Below are 20,471 nucleotides of genomic sequence, written 5' to 3'. Positions count from 1 at the left end.
GCGCCACCTGCTTTGTACTATTTTTGGGAGTAGCACACACCCCCCCTAAGGAGGCAGATGCTTTGGGAGAGGTGATTGCGGCTTTTGGAAAAGGTCATGAGTCATCAGTGTACTACTCCCTGTTAATTCAGAGTATGGGGGATGGAGCTTTAACTTCTATTAAGAGATTATGGGAGAAAGATTTGAATTTGGTATTGGAGGATGGAGTGTGGACTAAGATTCTGAAAAATGTCAAGTCTGCATCTAGAGATGCAAGGGTTCGTCTTATACAGTTTAAGATTTTACAAAGATTTTATTGGACCCCCTCAAGATTATATAGGCTTGGTCCTAAAGACACACCCACCTGCTGCCGATGCCAATCAGAAGTTGGAGACACAACCCATGTTTTTTGGGGATGCATTAAGATCCAAGATTTTTGGTTAAAGATTCAGAATTATTTGCGTGACATTCTGGGCACTAAAATTTTACTTTGCCCCAGACTTTGCATTTTGGGTGATGGGGAAGTTATAAATTCGGGGGACAAATATGTAAAAAATTGGGTTCTGACTGGCGTGATTGGCAGAGAAATTATTTGAAGGGAATGGAATTCAGACGGAGCGCCACCATTTCCGGAGTGGTGTGCGGAGATGGGGAGGGTGGCAGCTTATGAGAAGATGATAGATGGAAGGCTGGGGTTGGAGGACTTATTTTTCAGGAAGTGGGGTAGGTATTTGGCAGTTTTGGAGGACTCTAGGGGAAGGGATGAGGAGGGACATTTAGTTTAATTATGCATGTTTATTATATATTTTATTTTTTATTTATTTTTTTGTATTTATTTTTTATTTTATTGTTTGTGTGTGTGTATTATTTTATGTGACCACAGGGGTGTTCTTTGGGGTAGAGTGGGGTTGGTGTTTGGGGAGGGATGTTAATGAGGGTTAAAAGTTAAATGTTGATTCGGTGTGTATATGTTGTGTTTTTCTCTGTTGTGTTTTTTCTTTGAATCAATAAAAAATGTTAATTACAAAAAAAAAAGAGTATAAACAAAATAAAGAAGAAAATGAGGTTTAAATTAAAAGATATTACCTTGCATTTACCGAAGAAGAACATCGAATCCTCAGTCCATGTGCTTCTGCGCTGTGTGGGGGAGAGGAAATTGCCATCCAGTGTGCATGCTTAACAGCACGTCTTGAACATTTTTAGTAATTTTACTTAAATTACGTTAGTTATGGGAGCTATGTGTTCGAAAATGTCAGCAACAATTACAATTTTCTAGTAAACTCAACATTTTGGGTAAATTCAAGTAAACATACTAAAAAATTTTAAGTAAGGAAAACTATTACATTTTACAGTATATATATATATATATATAATTTGTATATATAAAACGACTGCTTAATTTAACCAAGTAGCCAAATACGTAAAATCAACTCACCGGGTCGTCGGCTCCGTCACTCATCATGAGCATTTGCTGTAGCTAGGTGAGTGTCTCGTTTTCTGAGAAGTCCACTCGTCCAATTTTTCAGAGATCTCTTCAAATTTGGTCTAGTTGTCATCAGTCACTCTGCTGAGATGTTGGAGCCCACCCATGGGATGCCAAGAAATATGCTGGAAATTCACCTGTAAAATGAATCAGGTCACTCCAATGGTAAAGCTTAAACAAAGAGAATCTTTATTCACAAGCCCGGGTAGCCTCTCCTACTACCAAGTGTACCTCAGAGAACTACAAGGGTTAGTTTCAAAATACAGAATATTTATCCAACACAATCATACATATTTTTCAGAAGACAAAGAATCAACTAAATGATTGGCTAAATATAAAAAGTAATTACCATAGAACCTCTTATCTTTCCTCACCTTACATGGACAGGTTCCTGTCCTGAAATGCTCTATTCTTCATCCACACTAGTCATCCTAAGCACATTCCATAATAAGAGATTTTCACTCTTCAGCTGTGTCCCCTGATAAGACACAGTTCTTTGCCTCCCTTTTCCTCTCTAACCTTGGCAGAGATGGCCATACAAAGAAAACTTGTGTAGCTACAAAAAGAGAAACTATTTATCTAAGCATTTGAACATGTTTGGTTCATTTACAGAAAGCAATTTACAGTTAATAAGAAATAATAGAAAAGAAACAAAGCATAGAGAATGAATAAAAATTCATTTTCCACACTTGCTCACTGTGGTTCTAAATACAATTATTATTTTATTATTTAATTATTTATTTGTATACACAATTTACAGTAATATTTAATCAGACTACACAATGATGACTCTCAGACTTTTTAGATATTACAGCTTCATTTTTTGTTAATGCATGATTTTCTGTGAAGCTGCTTTGAAACTGTGTGTTGTGAAAAGCGCTAACAAATAAAATTGACGACGAATCAAACACATTTTAATTTAAATTGCAGAGGATCAGAGTGAGAATTACAAATTGTTGGCTCATAGTTCATTGTGCAGAAACTAACGCTAAAAATAAATCAAAGTAATTTAATGATTTAAATTTGCAACTGTCATTTATCATAATATTTTGAGAATAAATTAAAAATTACGAGAAGAAAGTCGAGGCATTATGAGATGTAATTCGTAATATTTTGAGAATAAACTGAAAGGAAAGTAACATCAAAGTGATGTGGTGGATAACAGCACAGTGGAGCGTCTGGGTCTTTAAAACACCACTAAAAATTATTTTATTAAAAAATAATTGGAACAGCTGTGAATTATAAACACTATATTGCCAAAAGTATTCGCTCACCCATCCAAATAATTGAATTCAGGTGTTCCAATCACTTCCATGGCCACAGGTGTATAAAATGAAGCACCTAGGCATGCAGACTGCTTCTACAAACATTTGTGAAAGAATGGGCCACTCTCAGGAGCTCAGTGAATTCCAGCATGGTACTGTGATAGGATGCCACCTGTGCAACAAGTCCAGTCGTGAAATTTCCTCGCTACTAAATATTCCACAGTCAACTGTCAGTGGTATTATAACAAAGTGGAAGCGATTGGGAATGACAGCAACTCAGCCACGAAGTGGTAGGCCACATAAAATGACAGAGTGGGGTCAGCGGATGCTGAGGCGCATAGTGCGCAGAGGTCGCCAACTTTCTGCAGAGTCAATCGCTACAGACCTCCAGAGTTCATGTGGCCTTCAGATTAGCTCAAGAACAGTGCGTAGATTGCGCAGTGCGCAGAGCTTCATGGAATGGGTTTCCATGGCCGAGCAGCTGCATCCAAGCCAAACATCACCAAGTGCAATGCAAAGCGTCGGATGCAGTGGTGTAAAGCACTCCGCCACTGGACTCTAGAGCAGTGGAGACGCGTTCTCTGGAGTGACAAATCACGCTTCTCCATCTGGCAATCTGATGGACGAGTCTGGGTTTGGCGGTTGCCAGGAGAACGGTACTTGTCTGACTGCATTGTGCCAACTGTGAAGTTTGGTGGAGGGGGGATTATGGTGTGTGGTTGTTTTTCAGGAGCTGGGCTTGGCCCCTTAGTTCCAGTGAAAGGAAATCTGAATGCTTCAGCATACCAAGAGATTTTGGACAATTCCATGCTCCCAACTTTGTGGGAACAGTTTGGGGATGGCCCCTTCCTGTTCCAACATGACTGCGCACCAGTGCACAAAGCAAGGTCCATAAAGACATGGATGAGCGAGTTTGGTGTGGAAGAACTTGACTGGCCTGCACAGAGTCCTGACCTCAACCCGATAGAGTACCTTTGGGATGAATTAGAGCGAAGACTGCGAGCCAGGCCTTCTCGTCCAACATCAGTGTCTGACCTCACAAATGCGCTTCTGGAAGAATGGTCAAAAATTCCCATAAACACACTCCTAAACCTTGTGGAAAGCCTTCCCAGAAGAGTTGAAGCTGTTATAGCTGCAAAGGGTGGGCCGACGTCATATTAAACCCTATGGATTAAGAATGGGATGTCACTTAAGTTCATATGCGTCTAAAGGCAGATGAGCGAATACTTTTGGCAATATAGTGTAAGTCCATATCAAGATGTGGTAACATCCCCTCGGTTACAGTATTGTTTAGAGAGGAAAACCCAATGCCTATCGGGACTGCGCGAAATTGTCTGGTTCTTTCTCCTGAATAAATAAAATTTACATAACCGCTGCAGAGTCCGGATTTCTTTATTGCTAAATCCTATCCTAAAGTATTGTAAGGGGCCACCCACTGGTCCAATGGCGGCATCCAATGATGTGGCTGAAGGTCTCCTGCGTGTTCTGTCTTTTCGTGTGCATTAAGTTTAAGTTATTTTGTTCCAATTAAATAACTAATTATTTGTTTTATGATCCCCGTTTATTTTATCTTACTCCAATTATAAAAGTTTCCAAGGATATATTATTGTTCAAATCTTAATTATTATTATTAAATTTGGTTTAACATTTGATCATCGTATTTAACTCTATTTTATATTATACTCGTTCATTCGGATTCCTGTCGCTTAGAGAGTCTCGCGTCGGCCGTGTACGCGGATCTCACGGTCACAAATACGCCAGTATTGGTCATTAAAACAGTAATTGACTAAATACTAATTAGATGGCTGCTCATGCTTGCCTTTTTATCTAAAAGTATTATGTTTAGTCCCCTTAGATAGTAAACACTTAATTAGAGTAACATTATCTCTACACAGAGGTCATGACCACTAAATTTACAAAGGTAGACCAACAATACCTAAGTTAAAATAGCTTTATATGATCATGCCATAGTTTCCTATGTACACTTAGCTAGAAAATATTACAATAACCACAGGTTTAGACTTCACCCTATTTAGGCTTGGCCGACAACTTCATGTTGTCCTAAATGGAAATTCCATAACAAGCCTGTACACTCTTAAGTACATCTGAACTAATGCCAATTTGTTAGTCGGCGCTCTAAAGTCTCAGTCGGTGTGCCCCATGCTCCACTCAGAACTGAGCTTTAGTCTGCTACTAACCTGGTCGTAGATTTGCGGAAACATGGACTTAACGTAATCTACTAAAGACAATAGTTTCAGAGTAAATCAGAATAAACTCAAATGAAACAATGTATTTACCTGGTAAAATAATTTATTCATCAATTCCAATTAGACAATAATAAGTCAAATTTAGACATTTTATCAAAACATAAGAAATTCAAATTGCAATTACCTGGTAACTACACACAAGGTTTTCTGTGTGGGTCATCTGGCTACAGAGATCCTGATTCCTTTGTCATCTCTCCCTAAATACCAAACAATTATATTGTTATTTCAGATGTGTGTGTTTGATGTTATTTAGGATCTGGTTTTACAATTTAGGGGGGTTGCAAGCAAGTTCTTTGAAGCTTGCATTTATGTTTACAAAGAATTCCATATGGTTCCTGTGGGAGGGACATACTGATACTTAGAATTTTACTAAACTCTGAAAGCTTACTAGTGACTTGATTTTGTGGAAAGGAATGAGACGGTGCTACCAGTCACAATGAGATCTTTCAAATGATACCAAATATGCATGATCAAAAAACCTTTTACATTACAGAACAGGATAAGTCATAACATAGATTTTGGTGTCCTTAAAGTGACCTGAGGTGAGAAAGAGAGAGAGCAGATGTGAGTGTGACTTGTGTTTTATGGTTCCTAATCAGTGGGGGGTGTTGTCTCAGGTGGAGATGTATTCTGTGTGAGAGTTTTATGATGTTGGTTCTCGCAGAGTTCTTTGACTTTTTCCGGAAGTGATGCAGACAATTTTGTGCCAGTCTTACAGTATGATTTAACTACATCCTCCACATCCATCTCTTGCATTAACGAAGCTGCTGGCTCTGCGTCCGTTCAATCGTTGTGATAATGACGCTCTGTTTAGCCTAATATTGAGATTAGTTTCTCTAATATTTCTTCTTTATTCACACAATATAGGCTACTACTTTATTCTCACAATGCTATGACTTTATTCTAATATTTTTTACTGTATTCTCATATGAAATTTAATCTCTTAATGCTACAACTTTATTTTCGTAATTTGTACTTTATTTGCAAAATATTACTACTTTATTGTCTAAATCTTTTTTTTTTTTTTTTTTTTGCATTTTATTTAACGTGGCAATAAAACGCCATCGTGGGATCACCAAGTAAAGTTAAAAATCTCGAAACACTTGCGTTGGGTTTCATGACTGCTATTAAACATGATTCCAGATTGTTTTTAACAAAGCACAGTTTCAACACTTGATAAATGGTAAGACAGTGTTTTTTCCCCTTTTGCTCTGGTGTGCAGACTTAAATACAATAATTAGACAACTTCAATGTCATTTGATTTGAAACCATTTAAAATCTAAGCAGTTTAAACGCAGCAGTTTAACTCCACGCACGTGACATGGAAATGTGGACCAGCACGGGCAGAGCATATACAAGCAGTAACAGTTTGATCATTTTTGATTGACGTTTTGTTTGACTTTTGTGAGATTTACTGTATCATTTTATGACCTATGTATAGTGCTATTTATGCTTATAGCTCACTGTGCTGCTATTTTGAGTTGCGTTTAAATAAATTCCATTGCAATAAACAGGCTTTATTCTTGCGTCCCGACTCTCGACTAAACCCGAATAACTGAACAAGTTGACTGGCGCATGCATTAAAATCTACTTTGTGTGTGGATTTTTAAAAACAAATAAAGATTAGAAATGAGGCTTATAGATTATATATACAGTATATATATAGAAATAAGGTTTGCATAATAAAATCTCAGTGCCTCTGATACAGAAATGCTGCACCCCCATGAGAGAAAACAGAAAGCTCCCACTTGAGACGTTCATAATATGTCTGGTGAACTTGAGCATGAACAGCAGTTAAAAGTCAAAGTGCGAACTGTTGAGCTCACTGATCAGAATTAATTTACATTTGAAGACAGAATTGCAGCCTGCATTGTTGCTTTTGTACCCTGTTGTAATGAACATTAAGCCTTACTTTTTTCATCACAAAAAAACATTCAGAACTATTAACAAAAGATACGGAGCTTCAGCCCTATCAGCCAGGATCTAGCTAAGCTGCTGGTACTCAGCTCTACAGGCTCCATATGGTTAAGATTAGGGTGGGGGCGGGGTTAGGGTACCTAATTCCTGCCAGGAACAAACAGAGCCACCTTTGTACATGAGTCTCTGAGTAGAAATTCTGAAGCAACTTTTTATTTTATTTTTTAGAACAATGCAAATTGTACAAACGAGTACATATAACAATACCAGTGGCGATTTCTCAGGGCCAGCAAAGCCTTCTCTGCTGGTGTAATGTAACGTTACATAGCAAGGCAGGACAGGCTGAACACAGGAATGGACGAGGACGATGATGATGTGAGAACCCAAGAGCAGTTTTATTTACAAAGTGCTGGTATCCAAACATGTGAATCCAAAACAAACATAAATGACTTGACAGCATGAAAACTGACACAACCTTACAGCAACACAATACTTGACCAAAAAACAATGGCAAACATTAATGCTTAAATACACAGACAAGGGTAATATGACAACCAATGGGAAAACTGAACTAATAACAAGATAACTATGCAATAAAACAAGAACCAATGATAAAACAGAACTGATAACAAGACTCATAAACATAAATCAATGAAAAGACAGGACTAATAAACATGGTGAAACAATGACATCACAGTCACATGACAAGGAAACCACATGACATGAAACAGGAACAGGAAACAGTGATCTACTTTTCAAAATAAAGACATGAAATGAGTCTGAGACAAATGAACAAAGACACACAAAAATGTGACATATCCCCCCCACAAGGGGTGGCTCCCGATGCCCAAACATAAACAAAACTACCAATAGAGTTCAATAGGGAGCTCGGGAGGTGGGGACCTTGAGGCATGGCCTGGCGAGACAGGGCATGGAGCATGGCCTGGTGAGACAGGGCGTAGAGCAGGAGACCAGGGCGGAGCCGGTGGTGGGTTTGGTGGCAGCTCCAGGAAGTGAGCGGGGTCCGGCGGTTTGGGGGGTGACCACAGGGCAGGGACAGGGTCAGGAGGCCTGGGAGGCGGCCATGAGGCAGAGAGGACAGAGTTCTGGGCTGTGGCCGCTGGACAGGGTTCAGGAGAGAGTGGTTCAGAGGGCAGAGCTGTGGAAGTCTCAGGGATTGGCCACGACAGGGGAACAGTCTTAGTGGCTGTGAGCACAGGCAGTGGCAGAGTAACAGTCTCCATGGTCGTGAGCACAGACAGTGATGAGGGAACGACCTCCGTGGTCCTGGGTACTTGCATTGACGGGGGAACAGCCTTTGTGGCTGTGAGTACAGGAAGGGACAGAGGGATGATCTCTGTGGTCGTGGACACAGGTAGTGTCAGTGGAATGCCTATGTGGCTGTGGACACAGGCAGTGACAGGGGAACGGCCTCCATGGCCATGAACACTGGCAGTGACAGGGGAACGACCTCCATGGTCTGGAGCACGGACAGTGACTGGGGAATGACCTCCATGGTCGGGAGCATGGGCAGTGACTGGGGAACGACCTCCGTGGTCAGAAACACGGGCAGTGACTGGGGAATGATCTCCATGGTCGGGAGCACTGCTGTGACAGGTTTTGAGGGCGGAACCGTGGCGACTTGGCATGATGGGATAGGTGTGCCGACTTGACAAGGCGGGGCTAACGTGATAACATGGCAGGTGTGGCGGTATGGCTTGGCATGGCAGGTGGGACAGCATGGCATGACAAGGCAGATGTGGCTACATGGCATGACGTAGATGATATGGCAACATGGCAAGGCAGGGCCTCTTGACTAGGCATGGCAGGTGTGGTAACATGGCATGACGTGGCAGTCATGGCAACATGGCATGATGAGGTAGGAATGGCAGGTGTGGCAACATGGTATGATGTGGTAGACGTGGCGGACGAGGCCTCAGGTGCTGGCCCTGGGACGGACAAGGCCTCAGGCGCTGGCCCTGGGACGGACGAGGCTTCAGGCACTGGCCCTGTGATGGACACAGCTTCGGAAACTAGCTCTCAGATGTGGCAGCCTTTGTGGGAGTGCTGAGTACCTCATCAGCCACTCCCACAGTGAAAGACGAACCGCTCAGCACCAGGGCATAGTCCATGAACTGAGCCAGATTCCATTGAATTTAGCCTCCAGGCATCATGGAGCATAAAGGCTCATTTAAGCCATGACAACCAATGGGAAGGCTTAACAGGGTGGAGCTCAGACTCACGTGGTGCTTCGGTTAAGGAACATGCGATTTGTAAAACAGCTGACACGCTTTGCTTATAAGCATCAAGGGATTAATTCTGATTGGATAAACTTTTCGTTTTTTTGCTATTCATTTGTAGATGAATTAGGAGTGGAAAGCTATTTAAAATACACAGGCAAAAAGGTTGAATGAGAATGAAAGGATGAAAAATATTTATTTATTAGGCATGTTACATGTCACGTTTTTGTGTGTTTTTGTTCATTTGTTATTTCAAGTCTTTTATTTTGAAAAGTAGATCACTGTTTCCTGTTCCTGTTTCATGTCATATGGTTTCCTTGCCATGTGACTGTCATGTGGCCCTCTTGTTTCACCATGTTTATTAGTCCTGTCTTTTCATTGATTTATGTTCATGAGTCTTGTTATCAGTTCTGTTTTATCATTGGTTCTTGTTTCATTGCCTAGTTATCTTGTTATTAGTTCAGTTTTTCCATTGGTTGTCATGTTATAGTTTACCGCTTATTAAGAAACCACAACTTGATCCTGGAGAACTGGCTAATTATAGACCGATTTCAAATCTCCTGTTTATGTCGAAAATACAAAATAAGGTAGTATCCTCCCAACTATGTTCAGTTCTACAGAGAAATAGTATATATTAACAATTTCAGTCAGGATTTAGGCCCCATCACAGTACAGAGACTGCACTTATCAGAGTTACAAATGACTTGCTCTTATCATCTGATCATGGCTGCATTTCACTTCTAGTGCTTTTAGATCTTAGTGCTGCATTCGACACGACAGATCATGACATTCTCTTGAATAGGGTAGAGAATTATATTGGCATTTGTGGACTTGTTTAGCATGGTTAAGGTCCTATTTAGCAGACCGCTACCACTTTGCCTATGTAAATGAGGAATTGTCAAACCAAACAAAAGTAAAGTATGGAGTGCCACAGGGATAAGATTTAGGGCCTCTGCATTTCCCCTTGAATATGCTTCCCCTGGGAGATATTATCAGGAATCGTGGAAGAAGTTTCCACTGTTATGCTGACGAAACCCAACTTTATATTTCTTCAAAACCTGACGAAATTTCACAATTCTTCAAATTAGCAGTGTATCTATTAAATAAAAGATTGGATGGCCAGAAATGTCCTTCTACTCAATTCCGACAAAACAGAGGTACTAATTATTGAACCAAAAACCTCTAAAAACAAGCCGCTAAAATATAATTTGACTCTCGATGAATGTACTGTTACGTCGTCTTCAACAGCGAAGCACATAGGTGTTATATTTTATGCCAATCTGTCCTTTGAAAATCAAATTACCAATGTTTGTAGAACAGCATTCTTCCACCCATGAAATATTGCTAAATTACGACACATGCTCTCTGTTGCTGATGCCGATAAACTAATTCATGTGTTCATGACCTCAAAACTAGATTATTGTAATGAATTACTGGGAGGATGTCCAGCAAGATCAATAGATAAACTTAAATTGGTTCAAAACGCAGCAGCCAGAGTGCTGACTAGAACCAAGAAATATGATCATATTAGCCCCATTTTATCATCGTTACATTGGCTACCTGTTAAATTTCTTATTAATTTTAAAATTCTGTTAACTACATACAAAGCTTTGAATGGTCTTGCTCCGCAGTACTTAAGTGACCTTCTATCACGCTATATTCCATCACGTTCATTATGATCACAAAATTCTGGTCTGTTAATTGTTCCTAGAATATCAAAATCCACAAAAGGAGGTAGATCCTTTTCCTATTTGACTCCTAAACTATGGAATAGTCTCCCTAACACAGTTCAGGATGCAGACACACTCACTCAGTTTAAGTCTAGACTAAAGACTCATCTATTTAGCCAGGCATACACCTAATTTATCCTTCAACTCACAATTAGGCTGCTTTAGTTAGTTCTGCCAGAACCAGAAACCAGAAACATTGATCATGATCTATAACTCTGCAATAAATTGAATGGCATCTATGCTAAAATTATTCTATTTGTTTCCCTGTCTCAACCTCGGGACTCCTAATCTGAAGTCACCAGAACCGGCTGGATCCAGCTCCACTCCACTGCTTCGTGTTGGACTCCACTGCTATGTGTCTCTGAGTGATGACAACTAATAGCAGCCGGTGCCAGCCAAACATCACTTCAGTCTATTACTATGGACTTCAGAGGATGAACTGATGCCAACTCCAACCATAAGACATGGGATACATCATATGCCATTGCCTGAAACTTGGATTTAGGATAGACCTCACTGAAATTACGGGCTGGTTGAACTGCAATGCAACTCACTGATCTCTGCCTGCATCACCTCGGTCTAATGATGGACTACACTCTTAAAATGGAATACATAGACTATCAATTAATTGCCAACAAAACCCTTCATCAGCCAACTAACAAGGACAGTGAATCTATGTGAACTTCTGCAGTTAATCCAGGATGGACTTCAAAGACATCAGTCATTAATCTTACAGTTCATACAAAATCTTTATTTAAACACTGACCCTTAACACTTACTTAGTTTAATCATTTTAAACCATGACATGCACTATACATAAGTAATTTTGGAATTATATTCATGATGTTAGCCAGAGGGGAACTGGCCTCCACAGTGAATCTGGTTTCTCCCAAGGCTATTTTTCTCCATTAACCAACATCTTATGGAGTTTTGTGTTCCTTGCCACAGTCGCCTTTGGTTTGCTCACTGGGGTTCTAAATACAATTATTATTTAATTACAAATTTTTAAACACAATTCACAATCATAATTTATCAAACTACACAATGATGACTCTAAGACATTATAGATATTACAGTTTCATTTTCTGTTAATGCATGATTTTCTGTAAAGCTGCTTTGAAACAATGTGTGTTGTGAAAGGAGTTATAAAAATAAAAATGACTTGACTTGTAGCAACATCAGGAGTTTTATAAGTGTAAATTAGGCTGCTGGAGCATTCAGTATCGGATCAAGTTTTGAAAAGTAACTGTGTAACCTTACGAAACAAAATTTATTGCAAGCAACATTTAAATCGCAAATATTATTAGAGAGATTTTTCTTCGTATTAGACCTCCTTGGTTCTGGCTTTCTTGCATGGACGTGTTTTTAAAATGTCAGTTGGTATCATTAGTTGACTGCCACGTAATATATGAGGTATACGGTGTCTTATTAATTGTGAAACTATGTTTTCTTAATGGCATGAATCACACTGAAAGCCCTGAAAGACTTAAAATCCACAGACCGCCACTGAACAATAAATGAACGCAGCATAGGCCATATCCTCCATTTGTTTTTGCTGTAATAAGCACAACATGACAGCACAGTCATACGACAAAAAGAACTAAAAGAAAACATAAATAAAAAAATAAAAAAACAGAAAAAATAACTTTGAAAAAGGGTGTATCAACATTTTCAAATGTTTAAAATTGTTGGCCTATTGAAGGCTTTCAAATAAAAAAATATACAAGGCATACATAATAATAATAAGATTAAAAAAGGCAGATTAAGGCTTTACAAAAATTCACACTCTTAATGGCTTTGGCTTTTTTTTACTCCTGTTTGACCTATTTCTATTTTAAAGTGTGTAAAATTTGGTTTATTTGATTTACATCTATTAAAAAAGAAAATCCACTGGATCCTCCACTGAACCACAATCAAATCTCAGGATGATTTTGTCTCATTAAGACATTTGTAGATTCACTGTATAATATTTTAAATCAAATACATGCAAGAAATTGTCTCTAACATAAGCATATCCGCCCAAGCAATATCTATAGGATACACTCGTTTAAATGCGCCCATAATGCTCATCTATTATTTACAGATGACTGTGATTGGTCCATCATGACCAGCTCTGAGAAAAGCAACAGACATCACATCAATTGCGCCTGAATGACACTGACAAACTTTACACTGTGAAAAGTTAAAATAGAACAATTAAGCCTATTATTTAGACCAGTGTTATTATTGATAGAAAAATGTATAAAACTTACAAGCAAAATAACTGAAAACATTTTTGTTAAAATAAAAATAAACAAACACAATTTTTGTTTTAGATAAAGATTAAACATGAAAATGTCACTAGATAGCAAAAACACATGACAACCCTGATAAATGTAACAGTGTTAAACATAGGCTATTTATATGATATCAGTTAATGTAACTGTGGCAGCCATAAGATACTAAAACTAAAATACAAACTATATAGGCTGTACTTAAAAACTAAAGCTAAAATGAACTACAAGACATCAAAAACTATAACGTAACTAAAACTGTCATAGACTGAAAATTACGAAACTGGAAAGGACAAACTGAAAATAAAACTGAAATAAAAACTAAATTACAAATTCCAAACTACAAAATACCTAATTTAGACTCATCGTACCTGACCAATTAGAGACAACTTCTGAACCGATAAGCGCCGCCCTGTTTGATGTCCAGATCGCGCTTATTGCCAGTCTACTTCTCAGTATATTTCTATGCCTGTTACAGCGCATGCGCAAACAAGTTGAGCTCAGCGAGTCAACGGTCGAAGTTGGAAGCAATACTGTTTGTAAAGCCGAATATTTTAAAGGAAAGAAATGGGTATGTACAGGTATATCTTATAATCATAACAAAGATTTGATGTTTCATTTTTAATGTCCACAGTTAATGTTCGCTCAGATAGGCTGCTAATGTACAATATCGGTGTGATGTACACATGTACAAATACATCATACGTCATGTGATACTGCTAAATTATTTATTTTAATCTTTATCATGTTATTAGTTGTGCTTGTAGTTGTGTTTTGTTGCAGCTGATATTTATAACATAATAATCTAATACATGTATGGTGTGTGTTTGTGTACACTACTGTATCATACATATGACATGTTTTACACATACACAAACAAATGCATCATACATATATTAAATATAATGTTGTAATTATCAGCTGTGACTTAAGTGCAAATGTTTGATCAACTTTACCGTCCCCTTGGATTTCTGTCCAAACCCTGAAAAACAAGCAATCGTTCTAGATAATAATGATAGACTACACCCCCCCCCCCCCCCCCCCCATTATGAGCACGCCAAGCATTTATAAAGTTTTGCCAAAATAGTTTATATTTTCTTAGAATGAAAATGAAAAGTGACAAGAGAGCAAATCTGCAGAGTTCAGAAATGTAATCAAGAATTTTACATCATAATCTGAGAGGTTATTGACGAGGCTGAATCCAGCTCCTTATTAGTTGAAATAACCGTTCCACCTTAAAAAAATGGTGGGTGGCATGTAGGACCTCCCACTTAATCTCATTGGCTGTATTTTTTAAAGGTACAGCTGCACTGAAAATCTGAGGCTGCGGTCGGCAGGTATTTGAATAGACTATAGACATACATTTGTAAAATTATTTTCAGAGCATCATTTTTAATTAAACGTTTCTATAAAAGGCGCTGTGACCATGTTTAAGCTAAGGAAGCCTGCACCTTATATAAGACCCATCCATCCCATATTCATGTGAAAGTATGTGTAAAGATGACATTAGAGAAAGTTTGCGATTGAGATTTGATTTTCTTTATCACTTTTATTATGAATCATCTAACATATCATGTGTAACAATACTCACATACAGTAACTAACTCCGACTTTTCCACGCTATTTTAAAGGCTTTATTAAATATGGCACCAAGCTGTGATGTAGAAAATGTGATAAATGTAGATAATATTACCATTACACTTGCTTTAAGATGACTTTAGTTATGAACCCAAGAGCATCGTAGACATATTGGCCAATGCCTATATTATTGGCTTTCTTTTATCATAAGATATCAACTACAGAGCAATACAATTTAATTACAGTATACGCTTAGCAGCAAAATACATACGCTCTAAATTAAAAAAATAATAGTTTTCTTGACAATGTGGGAGCATAGTGGGATAGAGAAAATAATAGACTTACAAAATTAAACATTACATCATTGTTTGTGTATTTCTATATATACTTATATTTTCTATTTGCTTTTTATTTTTATTATATTTTATTTTTTGTGTTTTTTTTTTTATCTCTTTCTTGTTGTTTTATTGTTTGTGCACTGGAAGCTTCTGTCACCAAGAAATATTCCTTTTATGTTTAAGCGTACTTGGCAATAAAGCTCATTCTGATTCTGATTGTATGTGAGTACATACATTACACATGACATGCTAGATGATTCATAATAAAAGTGATAAAGAAAATCAAATCTCAATAGCAAACTTTGTCTAATGTCATCTTTACACAGACTTTCACATGAACATGGAATATGGGATGGATGGGTCTTATATAAGGTGCAGGCTTCCTTAGCTTAAACATGGTCACAGGCGCCTTTTATAGAAACGTTTAGTTAAAAATGATTATTTCTTTTTGCGTTGGCTCCGCCCAGCGGCTGGAGTTTGTTTTGTTTTGTGGATTAACACTTTTCCTTAAAGAAACTTTTGCATTGACGGAAGATCACTTTTACAATGAAGTTCCCGGGCAACTCCTCAAAGTGATCTGTCTGGTGATCATAACACTAGTTAGGACCCAGTTTTTCATGTGCTTATTCTCCAAATTAATGACTGCCCCATCTCCCAAGATACAGAGTCTGGGGCAAAATAAAATTTGAGAGGCCAAAACCTCACACATAAAACTCTGAATCCTCATCCAAAATTCTTGCATTTTAACACATCCCCAAAAGACAGGCTTGTGTCTCTATCTTCTGATTGACATCGCCAGCAGGTGGGTGTGTCTTTAAGACCAAGCCTATGCAATCTAGAGGGGGTCCAATAGACTCTATGTAAAATCTTAAATTGCATGAGGCGAACCCTTGCATCTCTGGATGCAGATTTGACATTTTTTAGAATCCCAGCCCACTCTCCCTCCTCCAATACCAAATTTAGATCTTTCTCCCATAATCTCTTAAGAGAAGTTGAAGTTCTGTCTCCCAGACTCTGAATTAGTAGGGAGTAATACACCGATGCCTCATGACCTTTTCCAAAAGCAGTAATCACCACTCCCAGAGTACCTGCAGCTTTAGGAGGGGGTAAACCACTCCCAAAAACAGTACAGAGCAGGTGGCGCAGCTGTAAATACTTATAGAACTGAGATCTAGGAAAAAAAGTTGAACCAAATTTTGAAAGGATCTCAACACTCCATTCTCATATAGGTCACAGAGTGTGGTAACCCCCCTCCCAATCCACTCTGATCAGCAAAAAGAGGACTTGTTGGTGCATAGTGTGGGGTTCAGCCACATATGCTCGAGGCAACATTTAAAAAAATTGTCAGAATTAAACAGTCTGGACACCTTTGTGCATACCTTCAAGTGCGAGATAACGGGATGTAACTTAGCTTCTCCGATTAATTTGATAGAAAGGCTCTGCAGTGGCAAAATAGGGGCAAGAACTTCCTGTTCTATACAGAACCGGGGGGGGGCTCTCTTAGGTAGAAGTGACCAATGAGCCTAATGTCTGAGAACGAATGCATAATAATAAAATAAAATCTTGGGTAGGCCTAGCCCACCTTTGTCAATCGGCCTATGTAACTTATTGAAATGTAATTTGGGACGCTTACTATTCCAAATGAAAGACTTTGCTATGCTATCAAATTGCTTGAAATAAGAGAGGGGGACATCTACAGGGAGAGACTGCAGTAAGTAATTGAAATTTGGAATACAATTCATTTTAATAACATTAACCTTCCCAATCATAGATAAATGTAATGAAGTCCACCTGCCCACATCGCTCGAAAACCGTTTTATTAAGGGGTCAAAATTAACTCTAACTAAATCACACAAATTTGCTGGAAATAAAATACCCAAATAATTAATGCCCTGTTTGGGCCACTGGAAAGCACCCAGCTGGAAAGCCGTTTCTGGGCAGTACGCTGTCAGAGCCAAAGCTTCGGATTTAGACCAACTGACTCTATATCCAGAAAATGTAGAAAAGGAATTAATAATTCTGTGGAGGCAAGGCATAGATCTACTGGGGTCAGAGACAAATAATAAAAAATCATCTGCGTAAAGCAAGAGTTTATGCGCCATACCTCCCACCACTACCCCTGGAAAATCATCCTCCTTTCTTATCGCGGCTGCTAATGGTTCCAGGGCAAGACAGAACAATAATGGGGAAAGAGGACAACCCTGCCGGGTGCCCCTATCCAGAGTAAAATAATTTGAAATTAGTCCATTTGTTTGTACCGTCGCTACCGGGTGTCTATAACTTAATCCATCCAATAAAATTATTCCCAAACCCGTATATTTCCAAAATCTTAAAAAGATAATCCCATTCTACCATATCAAATGCCTTTTCGGCGTCAAGTGAGATGGCAGCGACCAGAGTCTGATCATTCGCCACTGACCACATGATATTGATGAAACGCCTAATGTTCTCTGAAGAGTTATGGCCCCTAATAAACCCCACCTGATCTATATGTATAAGAGATGTCATAACTTCACTTAATCGGTTAGCCAGAGTTTTTGACATTATTTTAACGTCTAGCTGGATCAGGGAAATTGGACAGTAACTCTTACCCTCGCTTGGATCTTTATCCTTTTTAAGAATCAGACTTATCTGCGCTTGTGTCATGGTTGGCGGAAGCTTTCCATTCTTTAATGATTCCGTATAAACTTCTAACAAATGTGGAGCCAGTTCTGTAGCATAAGATCTAAAGAATTCAGCGGCAAAGCCATCTGGCCCCGGAGCCTTGTCTGTAGGCAGGGCCTTAATTACCTCGTCAAGCTCCTCCAAGTTTATCTCAGAATCAAGATAATTTTTTGCTCAGTTGTCAATTTAGGGAGTTCTAGAGGGTCAACAAAGTTTCTAATATCTTCATCAGTAGACGAAGACGTGGAACTATAAAGATCAAGATAGAACTCTTTAAAAAGCATTATTAATATCAATGGCTGAGGTAAATATTTCACCACCAGCAGATGGTGGTAGAAAAAGACTCTCTCTGCTTTATATATCTAGCCAAAGGTTTTCCTGCTTTGTCACCCGACTCAAAGTATGACTGTCTTGCCCTGAATAACCAAAACTCCACTTTCCGCGACAAAATAGTATTATATCTGTATTTTAATTGGGTCAATTCTCTGAGGCCATCAGACAACATTCGGCACTTCAGCTCTTCCTCTGCACTTTTAATATTCCCTTCCGACTCCACGAGTTCTCGTACTTTGGATTTTTTTGATGAATGAGGCATACTGTATGATCCGACCCCTAAGAACAGCCTTAAGTGCCTCCCAAGCCACGCCCACAGAAGATACTGAGGACCAGTTGGTCTCCATATAGACATTGATTTCAGCATTTGTTGGAATCAGGATTTTGCAAAAGTTATACATTAAAGCACCAACTATATTATTTATTTTTCTCCATATGTGGCAACCCCTCTAAACTCACCAGGGTGTAATCTGAGACTAAGATGTTTCCAATTGAGCAGTCAACAACAGATGAAATGAGGGACTTAGATATATATAAAAAAACTATTCTAGAATAAATCTTATGGACTGATGGGAAAAAATGTATAGTCCCTACCAGATGGGTTCAGAAGTCTCCAAATATCTGCAAGACCAAGATTTTTACACATCCTGAGAAGCTTCAGTGTTGCTCTAGGGGGCTTACACACTGTTGCTTCACTATGATCAAGGACTGAGTCCATCAAAAGATTAAAGTCTCCGCCCAATATTATATCAGCAGCCAGCAGCTTGCAACATGCCTTCAAGATCTATAAAAAGCCCTGATCATCAGTGTTAGATGCGTAAATATTAGCCTAAATCAACCTTTGCCCCTGAATTTCAGATAAAACAATTATGACTCTTCCTAATTTATCTTTACTCTGTTTGAGACATTTGAATTGTAGATGCTTATTTATCAGTGTAATGACTCCTCTGCTCTTACTTGAGCCAGCACTAAAGAAAACATGTCCACCCCATATCATCCCAAATTTTTCAGCTTCCTGCAGGGAAAGATGCATTTCTTGAGGAAACATTATATCATATTTCTTATACTTGAGAAAAGAAATAACCTTCCTTCTTTTTATGGGGTGCCCAAACCCATTCACATTTTATGTGGAGAAAGACAGTCAACTCATATTAACATTTGACATTTTGACATATTAGAAAAAATAGATTGTGTGTCAAAAACAAGATTATAAAGACACATTCCCTATTAGTGCAGCAATCAAACCCTGAACTTCCCTCCCCGAACCGAACAAACAGAAAAAAGAAAAAAACGTGCGCCACTGCGCCAACCGGCGTCCATCCCTCTAAACTCAAACAGTCCATGTACGCCTATGAGAGAGCCCGTGACAACTTCGCCATCGGATTGCTCAAGTGCAGTGCTTTTGTGCAAATTTTGTGAGGCATAATTACACGACAGAAAATAATCTATAAAACATACTCCAGCCAATAGGCAGAATAAACACAAAGAATGTGTAGATTCATTCACAGAACTGTCTCGAAGGTGTGTTCCTCCACAAAACAAGCTCCAGCCTCTAGCAGAACCAGCACAAAAAAGGAATAGGAAAAAAAAGGGCCTTTCAGTTTCCTCGGCAGTCAAACAAATGTAAAGTGAGCTGGCTGTTTCACAAGTGCAGCAGATGACCTAATCCTTCCAACGACCTGCACAAAATATTCCACAAACAAACTCCATCCAATAGGAGGCATAAGTACAAAGAACGAGCAGATTCATCCACAACTGTCCCGAAGGAGTGTTATTCCACAAAACAAACTCCAGCCACTAGGCGGAACCAGCACAAAAAGAAACGAAACAGGCACCCAGCTTCCTCGGACGGTCAAGTGTATGTTCAGCGAGACAAGCTCACTTGGAGGCAATGTGAGAAACACACCATGACTTCCTCAGTCTATCAATTTTATGAAAGACATCGCTTGCTGTGGGCATGCAAATACCCTGCAGCCATCCTTGGTATCCATTCTCAATTTGGCCGGGAACATCAGTGCAAAAGCGATCCTCCGTCAATGCAAAAGTTTCTTGAAGGAGTGTTATTCCACAAAACAAACTCCAGTCGCTAGGCAGAACCAACACAAAAAGAAACAAAATGGCACCCAGCTTCCTCAGACAGTCAAGTGTATGTACAGCGAGACAAGCTCACTTGAGGGCCACATGAAAATCACCAAATGGCTTACTCACCCCATTGTCTCTGTGAAAGACAGTGCTTGCTGGGGACATGTAAATACTTTGCGGCCATCCTTAGTACCTATTCTCAGCTTGGCCGGAAACATCAGTGCAAAAGATGCATCATCTTTGCATCAAGATGGCGCCGCGGATGGCCGCCTCGGTGTGTAACTCTTCTGTTCTTTTGTTGTTTTTGTTTGTTTGTCCTGTG

The 20,471-nt window shown here is 39.0% G+C and overlaps 1 protein-coding gene across 19 annotated transcripts in view; it reads left to right on the top strand.

Moving 5' to 3' along the window:
- The first annotated feature begins 13,625 nt into the window (after window positions 1-13,625).
- Window positions 13,626-20,471, top strand: part of LOC127437016 (zinc finger protein 239-like) — a 105,640-nt gene continuing 98,794 nt past the window's right edge. For 16 of the 19 annotated variants that reach the window (XM_051691627.1, XM_051691617.1, XM_051691626.1 and 13 more), the window contains exon 1: window positions 13,626-13,725. Coding sequence is in view for 8 of the 19 variants with exons in the window: in XM_051691638.1 (XP_051547598.1) it covers window positions 13,722-13,725 (4 nt within the window). In the remaining 11 variants the exon portion in view is untranslated. Of the gene's footprint in view, window positions 13,726-14,453; window positions 14,492-20,471 lie in introns of all 19 variants that reach the window. The other 3 variants (XM_051691629.1, XM_051691622.1, XM_051691630.1) reach the window with 2 other exon arrangements.

The sequence above is a fragment of the Myxocyprinus asiaticus genome, chromosome 47 (assembly GCF_019703515.2).
Source record: "Myxocyprinus asiaticus isolate MX2 ecotype Aquarium Trade chromosome 47, UBuf_Myxa_2, whole genome shotgun sequence".
Taxonomy (NCBI): domain Eukaryota; kingdom Metazoa; phylum Chordata; class Actinopteri; order Cypriniformes; family Catostomidae; genus Myxocyprinus; species Myxocyprinus asiaticus.
This window is presented reverse-complemented; position numbering and strand designations above follow the sequence as displayed.